The sequence below is a fragment of the Pungitius pungitius genome, chromosome 18 (assembly GCF_949316345.1).
Source record: "Pungitius pungitius chromosome 18, fPunPun2.1, whole genome shotgun sequence".
Classification (NCBI taxonomy): Eukaryota; Metazoa; Chordata; class Actinopteri; order Perciformes; family Gasterosteidae; genus Pungitius; species Pungitius pungitius.
This window is the reverse complement of record NC_084917.1, coordinates 12,600,422-12,619,936: the sequence shown is the minus strand read 5'-3', so window position 1 is coordinate 12,619,936 and position 19,515 is coordinate 12,600,422. Positions and strand designations below refer to the sequence as shown.

General features: G+C 41.3%; 1 protein-coding gene across 3 annotated transcripts in view; it reads right to left on the bottom strand.

Annotated features, from left to right (window-relative positions):
• The window catches only part of lrrtm4l1 (leucine rich repeat transmembrane neuronal 4 like 1), a 35,199-nt gene extending 32,936 nt beyond the window's left edge, over positions 1–2,263 (bottom strand). The window contains exon 1 of one of the 3 annotated variants that reach the window (XR_009942691.1): positions 1,628–2,263. Coding sequence is in view for 1 of the 3 variants with exons in the window: in XM_037483886.2 (XP_037339783.1) it covers positions 1,628–1,631 (4 nt within the window). In the remaining 2 variants the exon portion in view is untranslated. The remainder of the gene's footprint in view (positions 1–1,627) is intronic. The other 2 variants (XR_009942690.1, XM_037483886.2) reach the window with 2 other exon arrangements.
• Positions 2,264–19,515: the final 17,252 nt, after the last annotated feature.

The window sequence follows — 19,515 nt, the reverse complement described above, 5'->3', positions numbered from 1 at the left end:
TCAAGTCTAAGGATTTGCTCTGATTAATATAATATTGGATATCTTGGTGCTGCGAGTTGTTGAGCGAAGCCAGAAATTTGGGGGAAGCTGTGAATTATTCACTTATTATCAGAGTCAAGTAATTATCAATATAAAAAAAGTTGTGCTGCACATCTAACTGCTATTCTCTCAAGCAGAGCCAAAACCCTTGTGTTGAAAATGATTATGTTATCCAAATCCTATTGATGTCATGTCTTACTGTGAAAAAAAGAACTTTTCTCTCCTATTGAATTGGTGGGAACCAAAGCGGTGGATAAAAATGGGGTGGAGACTGTGAGAGAGCTTCAGTGAGAAGTGATGATATCCTAACAAATGCAGCCTCTTATTTTGGCTTATAGTAATTGTGATGACATAATTAAAACTATATTAGCATGTCGTCCTTAGTTTCACTTAGCTGCTCATTAGTTGGGTAAGTGCCACATTTCTGCACAGATGTTTGGGCAGCAGGCCTCTCCTCTGAGTGTCTCAGCTTTTCAGTCCATTTCAAGAGGAAAAAACAGAAACCAAAAAAAACGGCAGCATAAATGGAGCGAGAAGTCGAGAGCGACACAATGAAAACGAACGGTGCAGTCAGAAAACGTCTCTCTCTGCACCACACAGACAATCGCGAGTGTGTGCGGGACTGCTGCCTGATAGAAAATGAAGCACCACGATATTCAACATAAGTTCCACCGGGGGAAAAAGGACACGGAGCCATTGTGCAGCGTTCTGTTGGAACAGCTGCAGAGTCTGCGCGGTTCCATCGCATAGTGAGTGACAATCCAGAACACCCACAGATCTCTTTGAGCACCCCCCCCCCCATCCAAAGAAATGTGGTGAAAAAAAACACTGAAGAGAAGTGTGGGCTTGTGAGGCTGAGCGGTGAATTTAGCTTCGGAGTACCCAGAGTCAGTAAAATGGTGGAGGTGATAGGCAGTGTGGGATGTGATTGTAGGTGCTCAGATCTGTCAGGAAAAGGGGGGGGGGTTGTCAGAAAATGAGCGCATGGAGTCAAATCATGTCGAGTTTAGGACAGGATGGCATGAGGGGGAGGCCATGGAAAGTAATCACATTTTGGCCCTTTAAAGTCAGTTCAGGGTATGAGGGAACAAAGTTTCCTTCAATAACAACAAAGGTGTGACCTAGCTTTAACTCATTGTGCATTCAATGGAGCCTAATCTAGACCGACTGAAAACGATTATGGGCTACATGACTTCTAAGGTGAGCATCATTGTTTCCCTCGATGTGCAGAGGCGCCAGCACTCCCCCCTGCAGCAGGCTGTGTGTTTCTTTAGAGATGGAGAAGCGATGAGTCTGGGATTTAAGATGCTTTTTCTATGCAAATTAAGAAAATAGAGCATCTTAAAGAGAAATGGAGCTAAAGTGCTTCTCTGTATCACTGGAAATGTCAGTTTGCTGAGCGGGAATAAACCGCGGAAGTATTTTAGGGGGGTTTTCTCAAGAATCCGACACTCGCAGATGCGCCAGAGGGGGAATTCAACCCACGGAGTGCGTCCGAACTAATGATAGTCATGATTTGCGGAATCCCGGGTTTCGTCGTTCCCTGGCGGCCATCGTGTGAAAACGACACAACCCTGCACTTACTTACCCATATTGTCTCATCCGTCCGTCCCCCACCCTCCCCCCCCTGTCCTCCGTGGCGCAATCCGCCTCAAAGATCACGACTTCCACCGCCTTTCCTTTCCGTTTGTACCTGGAGAGCCCCGAGCGCTGCGCGCCTCTCACGCGAGGGCTGATTCACCTGCCTTCATTTAAAAAAGATCACTGTCTCTGGGTAATGTCAAAAAGAGGAATAAGCTTTTAAAGTTTGCATCCATGCTCCCCGAGTTTCCAGACCAGTAACTCACAAATATCCATTGAGCGCCAAGTTGGATGTCAAACGCACGGCTCTACGTTGTTCTTCTGAAGATGCAAGCAGAATCTTCAAACAGGTGCCTGCTGCAAAAAAATATATTTGTGAGAAGAAAAAAAATTATAATGCAAAAAGAACGTCACTCGTTGCAAAAGTTCAAAGGTGGACACAATGTGTCTTTTGCGGCGGTCGGATCGGTGCAGTCAGCGGCGCATGGCAGCTGTCCTCTGCGCAAACATCCAGGGGAGCAGTGGAGACGCCAGGCAGCGTTCAACCGGCAGCCACTCGCACTGTCCGGGTCTCCACTGCTGTGCATTGGCAAGCAGGGCTGCGGGTGCACGCGGCAGGCTGCGCGGGGGACGGGTGCGCGCGTGTGAAGGCACGCGCATGTGGGAGAAAGGAAGAAGAAAAAAGAGAGGCATGACGGAGAAAGCATTTAATGCAGTGTTTAACAGCTGTGGGCAATTTTTGATCAAATGTGAGAATTGGGTTGGTGTAGATGTGCCTTTTGTTTGCCTTCTCTATCACCACCAACACAAACAGTTTAATGCTGGAGCCGTCTCACCCTTTTAACATGCTGTTCCTGTGTAAGTCCATTATGCAGGTGTTGAGGAGGACATGCTGATGGCTCTATGTGGGCATCTTTATAGCATGAGTGGGTAGCCGGCCCGATCCCACATCTTGTTGCATAATTATTACGGATGGGAAGGCTAAATGCAATAAGTACTGTTGGAGGAGGGCTACTAAATGCTTTCTAAGACATAACCACGAAGCATTTCTTCCTCATTTCGGAGCATGTGGTCGATAGAAATACTTTTTTGTGATTATTGTATTATTTTAAAAAGGGTTAATTCTGTCTTTTATAGCAATAATACATACTGAATAGGACATACTGAACTTTTTTCTTTTACCCATTGCTACCCTGTTTGGCTAGCAGCCTTGGCATCTCTGTGAGCTGTCACACGCCCCATTTTTATAGCTTTTTTAGTCTTTGAAAAGACGTACAGGTCTAACCGTTCTCTTTGTTTTGTGTCATAACATTCGATCGAAAGAGCACCTTTTGTTTTGTTTTTTATACCGGCTTTTGTAAAGTAGCACTCTTCATACCGGTCATGTTGTTAGTGGCAAGCATAAGTCTTACGGCAATGACATTTCTCTTTAGTTTAAAATGCTCAGTTATACCTGCAACTGTCCATTACACTTTCAAATATTTGATTGAGTTCCCCCCTTCTTCTTCATTCAATGATTCATTGCAGGGCTGGTCTCTACCGATTGGTCCTTGGCTTTAGAAGATTCAGACCCAAGAGAGAAAAGAATAGAGTCAATTAAAACATTTTGTCCATTATAACAAAAGGCTTGACTTGACTTCTGGGTTAGCCTTAGTTAAAGTTTTATGGCGTTATGACATTGAAACTATTCAATGTGAGCAAGTACAGACAATCCTCAGTCAGACTTTCAGTTTTAGAATATTCGGGATAAAACGTGGCGGCTGTAATAGCAGCAAATTAAAACCTGTGGATCTGGATGGCGTGTTCGGCAATCACTTGCGCTACGGATGTTGTGCTCACTTGTTCACAATCTTTCATTATCTTTCACTTCATGAAATATTCTGCTACAAGCCAGAACATTTGGGCCACTTATCCAAAAGCAAATTGATTATAATTCAAAGCACTTCTTTAATGTCCCCGCGTGTCTCCTTAAAAGGAGAACCCTCTCTCTAAGAGGGTTGTTCCTTTGACCTCAATCTCTACTCTGCAAATTTACAAAATCAAGGCGCACGTGTGACTTCAAAGCATATAACAAGAAGAACTGAAAATATAGGAATACAAACCCACCTTTACAATCTGTTTTTCTTTTTGCTGTGGAAAACACAGCTGCAGTATTCGCCTGAGTGCTGCCAAACTGACATCGTCTTAATCGTCTTCTATAGCGCTCACAGCTCCTTTGGCCTTCAGACCTGTTTTGTTACATGGTGCACTTTTATTTTTCGATGGATCTCTCCTAACAAGCTGAGAACTACTCCTACAAACTAATCCAGGTGTGTGCGGGATTCAGCTAACCTCACCGCTCCAGCTCCATTTCCCAGAAGTGCGCTCATGGCGTTAACCTCTAACGTGATTGATAACAGTAATAGTGATAACATTTAGTGCAGTGTAGCTCAGTCAGGGTCAACGCTTCGGACAAGGAGCGGGAAATGAATGTAACAAGCACCCTGAGCGGCCCGCTGGAGGTCTGACGGTGGCCCTGTTGCCTGAAAGTCGCTGTCACGAGGAGGCAGGGCTGTAAATCAGCAGCATTATTGGCATCGCTCCTTGACCACAGACGGGGGCATTGGTGCTGGTGAAGAGGAGGAGAGTTAAACTCTAAAAAGTACAGCGTCAGCCAAGAGATATCAGGTAAATACGAGGAGGACGAGCCCCTTCACAGAGGGGGAACTCTGATAAGACGGTAGAAAGCACAAGTGATATGCAGGCATGTGAGACTGTCAGCCCAACAAATTCATGAACTTCTCAGAAACGACATTTGTTTGAGTAGCAGAGTCCAGTAGCAGCGGTGGTAATTACAGTCCTTGTCTTTTGGGAGCAAAGGAGGGAGGACAGTCGTGTTGTCACGGAGCTGTAGTTCTCTTCTAGGTTTGGACCCAAAAGTAACACGGTTTTGGAAATATGTTTGGGTTAGAGGATCCTTTGTTGCTCTGCTGACAATAATAACACGTGATGAAGGTAAGGTCATAGGCTGGGCGCCACGGTTTAACAAAAACAACATTGATTGATCAGCGTGACGCAGATAACAAACGGCACTCTCCCTTTGCAGAGGTTTTGGCACCATAACAACAATAAACACCTTGGCTCCCGATGGACAAGAGGCACAATTACCACAGCCGCTAGAGGGCTTTGTTTTTTGAACATAAACACGTTGCCAACGCTTGCTGAAATGGCCGATACTGTTGTTGTGAGAACTGTCTTAATAAATATTCTTAATCCGAAATATGCAGGGCTGCTCACAACATATGTTCTTTAATTAGAGGAAGATATACAGGGTTATGGGTATTGACATAATACTTTTTCTCTTTTGGCTGCAAAGAAGAGAGATTAAAAAGTGTTCACCTTGAGTCTCTGGCACTATAATTAAGATATAAAGCTAGAAATAGTGCTTTAGTAAAGAAGTAGTTACAATAAGTCTATTTGACACAAAATGGTCTCAAGCTTCAATATCCAGTGATATAAACTATCACCACCTAGCAAAAGAGGCAATTTTGACTCATCCTTGGAAAATCACCATTTCCTGCATGATATATTTGAAAATATAAAGTGTTAGCTTACTTTAAGAAGTATGGTGAAGTCCTATTTCTATCCTTGCTAAACAAAAAAGTACACATTTTACCCTTTGATGATTTTAGAATAAGAATAACACTGATGTAGTTTGTTTTTCCTTTGGCGGGTCCTTTGGCACATCATCCAGAGACAGTTGATGTGTCAAATGTTTGGATGTGTTTCTATTCACGTTAGACAGTGGATCAATGCTTCCTCAGCACATACTGCTAAAGACATACAGCTAAACGTTTCAGAGCCAAACTGAGGATTGGGAATTCGGATTCTATTTAATACGCATCAATTTCTTCTTGTGTTAGCTGGAGAAATGAGCCCTGAACAAATGACTGAACAAATAATTTGCTTTTGACGCAAATGTAGACAGATCTTGTGCACCCATCAACCCAAGCATATTCTGCTAGTGACATACGGCCAAACGTTTCAGAGCGGAACTGAGGCTTGTGAAATTTTGTTCCATATAATGTGCATCAATTTCTTGTGCTAGTGGGAGAAAGGAGCCTAATATGACAGAACAATTAATTTGCTCTAGAAAGGGTTCAACACTAACTTTTATAATCGGTTGCATTTACACATTTACACATGCAGCGCCGTCGGCTTCTGATTCTGATAATCATTATCATTAAAACCATTATTCTGGGGTTCATGCATTGCTTTTTGCTGTATCCTATGTTAAAAGTCCTCCTATGTAACCAGGGTCCAAAAATATTTGTCGCCAAATTCTAATTTGTAGACACTGTCGAATCCTGGCTGTGAAAGTGTGATTCCTTTTTTAACAATGCTGTATAATCATAATCGGCCTTGCATTGAGTTGAGAACCATTCCTTTTTCTGCCATTGAATATAAGGACACGATTAATGAGAAATGTTTTTTATGTGCTGCAAAAGAACAAAATTCCATTTGCCTTCATTGTAGTGGAGTATGTTTCCTTTTGTGATTTTAGTGAGCAGACCCTGTTTGAACATGTCACGGCCATTATTAGGTCAAACGAATGAAAAGAAGAAAATGATGTGTCACTGAGTCATCACAGATATTTAGTTTCCTTCATAACACTATTGTATCTAGACAATATTGGCAGACTTTACTGAGAAACCGGTGTCTTCTGTGTATAAACATGCATAGATGCTCCCTCGAACTACGATTGAAAAAACTTGTGCGCCACTGTTGGCACACTGTAACTTGACAAATGGCACAGTAGCAATAAGGGTCCAATGAGTTTCTCTCAGAAATGCAAACCTCTTCCACACCCATTAGCAGTAAAAAAGTCTGTTTTTGACAATAGTTAGAAACCTTTCCGTATATCGGATCAGCTCACTGCCGTCCTCCTGGAGGGGTTGATTGCAAATCAACATGATTGGTGAAAGGTTGGAAGGGAAAACTAGTTTAATTTAGAGGAGGATGTTGTTCTTAAGTGAATTTTTAATAATCTTTTACGTTTTAATTTTATGTTGGGAATTCCATTTTCGATATGGTTTCATAATTAAACACTAAAGCTTGATTATTTTCAGTTTCCAACCTTTATAGATGAAAATCGTTGTGAAAATTGTGTTTAACTTGATGCTCTATTAGTGTACATAATATGAATGTTATTTCTTTACAAGTGCAAAAAGCTACAAAAAAATGGCAAGAAATGGCAAGAAATGGCAAGAAAAAGAGCTTTCTCTCTTGACATCTTTTTGTCAGAAGATTAAAGTTGACATCAAACTTCCCAACATTTTTCAGTGCTCTGTAGTTTTGATGTGATTAGGGTAAGGATCTGTTGTGGATTCTGTTGAATCGGTTGCAAGTTTAGTCAGTCAAAAATATTTTTTGTCATAACTAGGACAACAAAGAGAATGAATGTCGCAACGTTGTTCATCTCTACACCCCTCGCTGATGTGCTGTATGAAAATCCTCACGGGAGAGTCTGAGGAGGAGAAGAATAAGCCATCGTATGGATTTTTAATGCAGAACCCCGACTTTCAAATTTTAACTTGTGTTAAAGATGAGAGTATCTCTACTTGGAGCTCCCAATGCTGCGCAGCCACCAGGCATGGTGTCATCACTGACTGGCTCTATGCATTAATGTCATGGATGTTTAAAAAGCACTGGATGCATCGTCAGAGGCAGCACACTGTATGAAAGTTCTCTTCCAAGTATAAAATTCAGTTTGGCCTCTCTTTCCTTCCAAAGGTCCGGCCTTGTTGTCTGGTGGAAATAACTCTTTTTAAATTGTTAGTTGTACTGGGATGGTGAATGAATAAGAATCGTTTAAAAAAGGTGTGCTGCAAGTATATGCAAAAAAGTATTTTTGGGCCACATTACATAACAAAAATTGTTATTCCACCTTTTGTAAAGATTTGAAATTGGCTTCAAAGCCAGGGAATTGTCTACGGGTTCTGTTGTACTGTTTGCAGAGAGTTTACCTTCGTAAAAACATAGTAGTGGTTGTTATGGTGTTTTTAAAAAAAACTCAAGGTCGTACATTCTTCCTGAATTTTTACCGAACAGATTTTGCAGTATGGTGTTTATCATTTTAATGGAATACTGTTAAAGTTGCTGTCTAGTTGATGGTTTCTTAATTAATAATCAACACTTTCAATTTTTTGCAAAATAAGTGTCTTTAGATTGGCACATATTTCGCAAGTTCTTAATTTCATTCTGTGGCTCCTCCTCCTTTTGTTCTGCAAAAATTTGTTTTGTTTTGCTACAAAACCTTTAAGGAAATGTTCCTGTTTCCCGGAGTCTCCTGAATTTGGGTCAAACGGCTCCATTCCATTACAATGCATGCAAGACTGACTTTATGACTTGAATTACAAATATTGGCTGAATATTGTTGCTGGATCAATAGATGTGTTTCATCACTTTTATTAAGATGTCTTCAGAGAACCAAGTCTTTTATTATAGGCAGTTTTTTTATGGAAAAGGTGTTGCGAGGTATTTGGATTTTCCAGACTTAGAGACATGGTCGTGGGTCTTAACTGAATGTCTAGCAACTCTGTAAAGGGTACTTCAGGAAGTATTTGGAACGGATGGCCGATTAGGCGCCTCCTCTTAAAAAACAGACGTGTACAGATTTAACAAAAGACATGCAATGAGTTCAGTGATGAGCTTTGCAGATGTTGCTACTACAGTTTTTTAAAGCAAATTTCAATATCCATTTCCTTTTCTCCATTTTTTTAAGTAACCCAAGCAAATGACTTTCCGCATGAATCAAATTCCTGAAAAGTCTTGAATTAATGTTTTGTCTCTGTCACGACGCAGGGTCCGAGGGCAAGGAGGGAGGACTCAAACGCAGAGTTGAAAAATAAAAGACTTTAATTGTCAAAAACTCAAAATCAAAATCGCTCCAACCAAAAAAGGGAGGAAGGAGGAGAAAACAAAACAGACAAAAACAGGGACCTAGACTTGAAAACACGAAACAGACTTGACTTGACTTACTTGACACATGAACGCTGACATGTAATGACGCCACACCAGACAAGGAACTCACAGGGCTTAAATACACAAGGGAGGTGCAGGTGATTGAACACAGGTGGAAACGATCAAGCACGGCAGACAATCACAAGGGAAGACAGGACAAGGCAGGAAGTGAAGTTACCCAGGAACACCAGAGACATGAAAACCACAAAATAAGACAGAGCAGACCCAAACCGTGACAGTCTCCCTAGTTAATCCACCATTCAAGAAAAGTAATGAAATAGCCATGTATTTATAAGTGTAGTTTAGTCACCTAAAACTAGAATGGTGTTTTTGTCAGCTTAAAATGGGCCCTTCTTCAACAGGAGGATCCATTTTATGGAGTCTCCACTGTTCAATTCATTTTATTTTGTATAGCCCAAAATTGCAAATGACAAATTTGCCTCAGAGGGCTTTACAGTCTGTACACATGCAACATCCTCTGTCCCGAAACCCTCACATCGGCACAGGAAAAACTCCCCAAAATATGAAAAAACCCTTCAATGGGGAAAAAAGGGAGGAAACCTTAGAGAGAACGTCAGAGGAGGGATCCCTCTCCCGGGATGGACAGACTGCAATGGATGTCATGTGTACACAATCAACAATGTAAAAGATGTACAATACATTCAATTCCTCAGAAATGATACAAGTAATTAGCAGAACAGGTGTACAGCAGGACCACTGCAGGGACAACCACCATCAGGTCGAACCACCATCCACAGAGGCTTCTGTGGGGAGGGAGAGCAGAAAGATGTTGGTTTATGACAGTAATATGAATCATATTTAAAGTAATGATGATGGCAGCAGCAGGTGTCAGCAGAGCCATGTCAGGAGTCAGAACCGGGGTCCGCACGAAACTATGAACCACGGAGACTTGCTAGGCGAGAAAGCACGAAGAACCACCTGTTGCACCACCATTTCCATTATGTAGCCCAGAACCAACAAACTAAACACTTTGGGATTTCTATGTTACACAGTGATGAAAGTAAGCCGGTACTGGCCGGTACGGCGCACAGGTAAGACATTTCTTCCCAACACTGGTGCCACAGCCCAAAACCACAGACAGCAATTATTTCATAAATTTTAACACTGAAGCTATGCATCAGATTTAATCTTCATATCCAATTTTGAATCCCAACCAGGGTTTACATTAGCATTGAGGGGACAGCATTTCCCCATTGTTGCTTTAATGTTGCTGTCCATTCACTCCACACTAGCAGCAGCTGCAGCGTTCACCCCTACAGTACATTCTCAACACATGCTGCTTGAATGGTCCTTTTTAAATAAGGAATAAAAACATGACAGTTCATTAAGGTGCAAATGTTTGCAAAGAATAGTCAGATTCCTCCCATCCTCACCGACCTAGTCAGTAACTTCATAAAACTCTTTTAAATGATTATACGCCGCCTCTTTGCTACACGCAGCTGTCGCCTCCATGCATTTCTTTTTTTTTGATGACGCATGCGCGGTGCGACGCTGGTGGCTGGTGTTGCGTTATTGGGTGTTTTTTCCGCTACTTATTAAGACGCGTTTACGGTGTGTTTTCTATAGAAATCTGGCACCCCATTGAACGATGTTAACCTGAAAGAACTATCGTTCAATGAACGCGTTCAGGCACAACACTGAATGACACTGTTATCGGGATCCCCCTCAAGGGGCCCCTCTCATGAGCAAAAAACAAAACCTTGTCGGTCGGCAGTCATCATGAAGCGGAATTATGCTTCAGGAAGCCAGAAAAGGAAGAAGAGAAAGGAAGGATAATAAAAGACAAGATAGTGGTAAGTGGTAAATTACACTGGATAAAATAGCTCTACTTATCTACGTTTATGTTAAACAACACGCTGTGTCCCGTGTTGTTTAAATGGATCGGAGTTTAAAAAAAACAAGTGACATTAAACTGTCATTCTAGCGGGAGCCCAAATCAACAAAGCTGCCATGTGATGGCACTCTGCCGATTGGGCACTCGCATGTGCTGCACCTGACTGCCTGACCCTCAACGTGCACCTGTATTGAAAACAATTTAACCCTCACCCTAAACACTTCTAAAACACCTTACTGCCAGCGCTGTCTATCATAACAATACTTCTGTACTGTTGCTAGCCCGGGGCTGTGTCAGATCATACTACTAAATTGACTAAACTAGGCTTAAACCCTTTTTGACTCAAGGGTGCGTCACTAAAGTAGGACGTGATCGTAAATAAATTAACGGGTTCCGCCATTGTTATCAGATCTGGACGAGCGGAGTGCTTGGACCCAGAAGAGGCTAAATGTCACGTGTGACGTCACTGACGTATCCTAGTACCACCAAGAAATAAAAACTACTTTCACCCCTGATGTTACATGAGTTACATGAGTTCTCCGAAATGCTTGTTAGCTGCCCACTGCTAACATGTGGTGACAAAAGCTCCTAGGGGAGTTTCAGAATGGTAACAGTGGTCTCTGGGAGAGGCGTGTATAGTGTAATAGCTTTCAAACATGGCCCCTCGAGACGCAGAATGCTGCTGGTTTTCTATCCTACGAGGTGGATTATTACACTCATGAGGTTTACACAGTCTACAATCACACTCCTAATAAATAGCGAAAACTAAAGGTAACGTTTGGAATCCACAGCTACATCAAACTCTCAGATGTCACCTTGCTCCAGTCATTTGTCAAAGTCACTGACTATGGTTCAGTCACATTAAGCTAAACCAAAGGGCCTTTAACACCTTTGTGCCTGCATTGTCTAGCCTAATTAAATACATGATTTAAATTAGTCATTAAGGATTTTTCAACTAACAGTGGCACTTAGTGTTAAATAGTATAATGTCTGTGAACATACAAAAGAAAAGAGGAAAAAGACTATTTCCACTTCATTAAACCTCCCCATGGCACCCTCTAAAATACCTTTTAATTGACTGCTGAAAAACAACATGAATCATGATGTCTCATGATCTATTGGAGACAATTCAAAATGCAGAAGAAATCAATAGTCGCTGATATACAAGCTTATTGAGGCCCTCCAAGGAGACGTTACACAGCACAGAGGGGATAGCCGGGAGCTGTCTGACTACCTATTTTGTGTTTATTAGATGTTTGGACAGGAAGTTCCATTAGCTCGTAATGTCCCTAAAGGAAAAGTACTAACTAAGTAATCTGCGCAGTGACATATCTAATTGTTTTTTGTGATTCAAGTCATATCTTGTACTTTTATACGAGCTTATGAACAGGGAATGCTAGTTTTTTTTTCTATTCCCATCATTCATTACTTTTCACATCCCTCCTCCTGGGAACTGTCTTAAAGAGGATCAAGAAAATAAAACTATGAAAATGGTTAGAAAATACTGTGGGAGATTAATCATATAGTAAAAAGAATAGCTGAGATCAGTAATAGACATACTCAGACGCCACTGTAATAATTCTAAATCAACCATTAGTTTCAAGTCTGGATCCATATCCCTGCTCCCCGGCGCATACGGTGAAGCCCGGTTTGAATTAGGTTAGGTTGAAAGGTTAGGTCACGTTGCCACTGGTAACGTCTTATTCCCCTCCTGTTTTGAAGTCAACAAAAAGAAAACAATGCACATCAGTCTAAGACATTGGATCATACAAAGAGCTTTTTTCTCACTTATCAGTTCAGGCATCCAAGACATGATGTAAGACGAAGAGAAGAAAATGAAATACTTCACCATGCTGGAATGTCTAACTAATTAATGTTATACAATGTCGGAGTTGATATCGAAGGTTGAAACGACATGAACAATTTCACTTAAGTATGAGTGCTGTCATTTATTGTAAATCCCCTCGGAAATAGATGCCGAGGCTTCAGGCCTAATCTTTCCCTTAACTAAATGAAACAGTGCATGTTAGATTTGACATAAATTGTGAGCATGCATATCAATTATTCATCGTTCTGCATGGAGGTCAGTGAAGCAGATAAGGTCACATTATCATAATGACCACCACTCAGCCTATCCAGTGAAGCTTTATCAATACACAACACTGACAGGCAAAATGGTTTCACTGCTTGATCACAAATTAGGATGGAATGTCATTTCTCAAAGCAAACATATGGATACACGTGTAGATGATCACATGCGATCAGTAAAAGACCACAACAGGCAGGTTACTGAACCGTCGAATCAGCACACAGCTCAGACCGTATACTCCATTGCCACCGTGGCTGCAGGGAATCAACCCTTCTAGCCTGTGTCACTGGACTCTCACCTCAACAAAGTGCCCACTATCAAAAGGCAAAAGGTACTGAAAGTCTGCCCCCCCCCAGCAATAGGAAAGGTGGATATATCGATCACAACTTCCAAGCCTTCTCAGTGTTGCATGAAAGTCGTGGACAGAGTTTGTGGAGCGGCAGAACGGTGAATCGCACCGCTTCGCCTCCCAAGAACATTTTATCCACGGTGGAGAGGGAGGCTTTAACCAATTGTTGAACCTCATGTATTTGAATTACAATTCAGCAGATGCACAGTACTGTAAATCTGATTCAACATATGTTGAAATGAACAAACGTATCATACGTTAGAGTGATTTTCTCAACTCCGCAGGTACTTCACTTTATTACATTTTTTTCTCAAAGGTGGGGAGAGAGTAGAGATAACGGAAACGCCTCACCGGCTTAAACTGAGATAAGGATAAATATGTACAAAGTGCCAAAAGATTTAAAGGTGCATTTCAGAATAAATGACATGCACCATCACTGCTGTCAGAAAGCATGGAACAGAAGAGACTGCTGACTGGAGGGAAAACATGAGAGCCACACAAAAAGTTGTTTGGTTGCCACCATTTGGAAAAACAGTACCATATACTCGGCACTCATAGATGGAAAACCGTGTCAGATCAAAGCCGCTTGGCAGTGTTCAGTGTGAGTTTTGTGCCCTTTGAATTTTAGTGCTGGCACTATTTGGCTGTGCATGAAAGCACAGATTTCAGGGATGCTCATCTGGTTCTTTTATTTGTTTTTAACAATACCCTTAATGCCATAAAATATAAAATGCTTTACACATTGTCCTTCAACTTGCAGTGACCAATGTGCTTCAGACCATAGATGTCGACGAAGTATGGACTATTTTATGACTTAACGAGGCAGAAATATTGTCTGATATCAGACTTGTTCATCAGATACCGTTATGTCTGTACTGGTTTCCCCTTTAGCCTACACATGTGTACTTTCTTCATTGAGACCAAAATCAGCTATCAATCAAAGCTCAGTTTTGGGAAGTGAAGCAAGCCAAGATGAGGAGAAACAAAGAAGGTGATGAAGATGACGAGGGAAGAGTGGGTACGGCAAAATGTGCCCAGGATAATGATCGGCATGACGCGGTTCAACACAAACCAAAACTCACCTCATCCAATTCAAACAAGCTACTTATCATGTAGAAATGTTCATATGTTCTTGGGTTTATACAGTGGAACCTATATCATGTTTGTGTAATAACACAGTATTATTGTAAAACAGTTTTTGCATATGTTTATGTACTGTTTGAGACAGTTATCTATCAACACCATAATGATGCAAACACACACAAAAAAAATCCATATAGGTTCACAGGAAATACAAGTGAGGAATCACTAGGACAAAGACGTGCAGACTGTGACAGAGAACAGTGGTGTCAATTTTATCTTACTTGAACACTATAATTAATGAATGTGATTAATTTTCGGATGATTTACAACATTTTAACTTGAATCATTATGTATTACTTCAAATATTATTAATGTAACTTAAACCTTTTTGCTCTGCAAACATTTTAGTACATGTATATAGGATGCATTTCATTCTTAGGAATAGATCAACCAGTGAAATCTAGTGTTGTAGTGGGGTGGTAGATATTCAGAGATGGTGAGGTGATTTTTTCATTTCTATAGAATTTGTTGAGGATAAGGAATCAAGGACTTCCGTTCCTGCTGATAAAAGGAGAAGCTCTCGCTTGCTCTTGCTTGTGTACTTTATTGGGAGCTGGAGAGAAAGTTTCAGTTTTTCAATTTGTACCATTTCATACAGAATAATCTTAATAGAATCTTGTGTGTTCGTGTGTGTGCCTGTGCATGTTAGAGTGTGTGTGTGTTTAAATGATCCGACCCAGAGAGAATCATAGGGAAAGAGAAATGGAAAAGAAGATATTTCTAATCAATCTAGCAGACGGTCAATGTCCATTTGTATGGCTCTCTTACGTCAAACAGCCTAAGTGTAGTAACGCTGTAAAGCACCTGAATGAAACATCTGCTTGATGATTTGGCTTTCTGAATGAAAATAATCTAGATAGATATATTCAATTATAGCCAAGGATATCACCTATTTTGAACAGTTTCCTCTGTCTCTTAGAGGGAGTGCTTTATTTACTTGCATAAGCTGTAGATTGGGTCGTGTGCAGATCCACACATGGATCCACACAAGAAGGGAATCTGCAACCGAGAATTCTGGATTCATTTTCTCAGTGTTGTGTCCAAATACAGTCTCCTCCTCTAGTTTACAGTAGCTACTGTATTGAGTGATTTTTACTTTGTCGTCCACGCGTGCGCTTTATATTCTTTATCAAATTTAGTGAAACTGAGGATGAAATCAAGCCTTTGCCAAATGATTCACTTTTAGATTTTTTAGTTTTTTTCACTTTCTGTTCAGTGGATGTAAAAAGACGAGAAAATGCATTCAACTTAAACCGTTTTTACCACATTACGTGCTTGGTTATAGCAGCACTACATCAATTTGACAACTTAAGACAGGCCAAACGCTTATGTATATAACCTCTGCCTGCAATCAACAATCAGGTCCACAGGGTGTCTGCAGGCAGGAACCACACTGCCCCCCCATGCCAGCCCAACACCTCGGCCTCCTGCTGCATGTCAACGCTACAGCTTTGAAAGACCTGAGCAGAAAACCAGGAGCGGTCTGACTATTATTGGATGTTTCGATGTGCACACACATATAACACTTATGTTTAAGGGTGTAGTTAGCAATGGAAGCAAACTAGATCATACCCTCTACAAACCTGTGGATTGAGAAAATACAAACATATAATTCTGCGGTGAAAAGAGAAGATTGGATAGAATTAGAGTAATGCTGTTAATGGTGCAGGACAATATACAGAAAACCCATTTTGTGAAAAAGTGTATTGTTCTGTTACCAAGGCCGTGAACTGAAAAGATGAAAAAATGAGGAAAGAAATTGCTCTTTAGTGGCAATATTCGTATACACTGAAAATGCTGACTCCATTACTTTCTCCTGTTATGTTACAATGATTCCGCTGGCATCGGTGTGATGATTTTCACTGGTACGTTTCTCTTCCCATAATGCAAATCAAGCACACTGCCCTTGTGTTTCCCACTGCGCGGTGAGCAAACACATCTCAGTCCACAATTTAAACGGAAAAGACTTGATTATTAGACACAGCTACAGATGTGAATGATGAGTGCTGGGAACATCTGGAAAGTAATGGGGAGCAAAGACAAAAGTTGTTGTTGCTACTGAGAAAAACGCAACTGCAAGTCTGTCCTCACCCTTCGAGATGATGAGTGTAACAAGTTACAGCTGAACCCTACAGAGAGCCCTGTGTTGAATCAACAAATGAATCACCATTACGAGAAATGTGTATATATAAATGATTAAAAAACAAAAACTAATAGGTTTAAATAAAGGATCGAATCATTGCAAGAATATAATTTAGCTGCCCTGCCTGACCTGCTATACAGAAAGTCAGAAGCATACAACACAGGCTTGTGAGTCATGCATTAAATGTGCTGTCGGTTTTGAACAAAAATCCTGCTGAGAAAACATACGAGCTAGTCTGGGAGATTTTACTTCTATTAAAGAGGCCACTTCTACAAACTAAAGACGAGATAGAGAAGAAAAATAACCCAGGTGTGCATGTGTTTACACAGCAGGGATTACATTAAATTAATAAATGATCAATCAGAAATATTAACACAGAATGTCTCACCGCATTATTTTCCATTCAGTGCGGATTTTGAAATATCGCCACCTCTTATTATGAACAACTAAATAAACAGACATTACAGCTTGTAAGCAGAAGCAGGTTCTAGTGGTGACACATGACAGTTCAACCAGAACACCAGGGGGAGTAACGTTTTTTGTGTGTGGTTTGTTTATTTATTGAGACTTTTTAGCCCCGTGCATCGCCACGGCTGATTTTCATCGGCTTTTATTCAAGGACATATTTGTCCCGTATTTTCCTCCACAACGTTGTGCACCCCTCGACCTGCAAAGCCACGTTTGCGGAGATCTGCCGCCATGAATTGGAGGCCTCTCGCGCGTCCATATTGTCCGCCAATGACAAATTTATTCAGCATAGTCTCTGTAGCCGTGGTTACAGTCCGTCCAATGCAACTTTTATCTGTCAAGTCTGCTTTGAGATTGAATTTTGCTCACAATGGGAAGAGGCGACATGCCGAGATGGACTGGATTGAATTGGGTTGGTGATGTCAGTGCGGCGTGGACACCATGTGTGCACAATCCAAAAGTTCATCAAATGAAGGTCTTGCATTATCTTCCCCCCCATGAAGGTGTTCCCCTCCTCGATGAAAGCTAAGGGAAGCAATCAGGCTGGAGAACCGCCGGGAGCCGGCGAGTTACTGCTGATGGAAACGCACCATTTCTTACTGTATATTCTGAAGAAGCTTTTAATAACAGTAAGTACAAGTAAATTTTTGTTCCCGGCCAAATGTTAGTAAAACAAGTCTAAAAATTCTGCCTTTATTGTTGTTTCTTGTCTTTTCTTTTCATCAGAGCCATTGCTGTTTCCACCTCAATACACTGTTTACCCAAATTACAGTTAGTCCTCTGCATGTGTGCACCAATGTTGATGAACAAAAAGGAATCACAATTCTGCAATGGATATAAATACATTTTTATCTTGTGCCGTGTATTCCAGTGTTTCTATTACACGCACTTGCAGCTTGGTTCTAGTTTTGCTAGTGCAAGTTTCATGGAAATGCCCCCACGGGATGGCTGTGCCTAAACATCAAATTCTTAGCATATCAAGTAGAAATGGAAGGAACAATGTTAGATTAGTTTATGGTCTGTTTGCAAGCAGATAATGGAGACCTTAAAGGGGACATATTATGAAAAGTCCACTTTTTTAGTGCTTCTACACAATAATTTGGGTATCTGCCATGTCTACCGACCCAAGAACAACTCCCACAGTTTGTTATGGTTCTTAAGTCAGAAACGTGAAGCTTGAGTGACTGTAAATGAGCTTCAGGAACATTGTTGCGTCACAATGTAATGGGAGTCTCTCTTACATGACCCAACTTGTGGTAAAATAGGCATACAATGGGTCCTTTAAATAAAGCCATTTCCTCTCTTAATTCTATCAACCTTTTTCTCTCCTGCCGTAACCAACACGGGGCCCCATACATTGCGACAAATACGGATGTAAATCACATGTTTCTCATTTTGTTCCAGATGCAAAACATCTCCCCCTGGTCATATCTGTGTCTGACGCTATATTACTAAGCTGTTAATAGCGAGATGGTGAAGAGGCACTCAGATATACAAGAGAAACATGGAAATCCACTCTTGAAGCGCAAAAAAAGGGCCCTTCCCTGGTTGATGGCTCAGCTTACCCTCCGTCTCGTCTTGTTTAATGTTGTCAGAGACTCGTTCCCTCTCACATTCTCTATAGACATAAATGTGTCATTGGTCAAAGCGTAAGTCAACCTTTCACGGCCAAAATGGACAGGGGCAACCCTTAAAGTAAGACTTCTGGCAGTGTGCACGTGTGGGTATTTTTTTAAAAGGAAACCATGCTGGCTGTGTGTGATTGGAGGAGTTTGTGGCTGCTCTGAGCAGTGTCCTTGCAGACTCTATACAACACACTTCACAACAGCTTTCCATCACATTTTGGATGGCTACAACTCAAGTTGCAGCTTAAAAGAAGTGTGTAAATAAACAGAAAGCATTGCTTTGATGTTGAGGTTTGGGGGGAAATGCCTGACGTTGAGTCAGCAGTTTCGCCACTGAATTGGTTTGCGTCCAGATTTTCTAACGAGGTGAATCTTTGTTAATCCTACAACAACTGAATGAATGTGAGATGGATATGCTGAAAGAAAAGCATTGTTTGTCTAAAATCTTCTTTTTCAAAAAAGTACGAGTTGTATAAAAAGAGTTTCCTTGTGATGCCGCATCATGCTGTACGCCCTTGTTCCAAAGGGGTTGTTGTACTTGTCTACAATTCTAACAACAATAATCATTAATATTTAGTTGCAGGTCTTAAAAGCTCAGAGAATATGGCATGAGTGATAAACTAGAGTGTTCCTGTGTTACCCTGAAGATCTTGATTTTAGTCAGTTTCAACACTTTTCTTCCAACTTTGATTGGTGGCTATTGTAAATGCCATTCATTTATTTTATTGTGGGGATACTCTCTTTAAGTGTGTCTGCTTTGAACACATCTACTCTATAGGCCTTGGATCAGCACAGAAAAAAAAACTACACAGCAAACACAGGTGCTAAACAATTGCATAAATATCAATTATGCAGCTTGGACAGATGTTTTCAGACGCCAGCTGTTTGTCAGGTCTGAAACAGGGTGTGAGCTGATACTGCGCTAATGTCACACTGTGTGGGAGGAAGCACTCGTGGATGTCTGATTATAACCAGAGGAAGGCAGCTTGAATAAATTATGCTCATTATTCCAAATATCACCTTTTCTTTGTGTGTGAGTTGCTGGTGGATGGCGCGGCAGCAGCTACTCGTCAAGGTGCGAAGCCCCATCCTCCCCGTGGGCACACATCCCAGTTCACACCCCCGACATGCACTCCCTTTCCCTCGCCAGCACCCAACGGGACTCATTCATGTTCGGCCCGACAAGGAGAACGAGAGGGAGTGACAGCGTAGCCTCTGGCT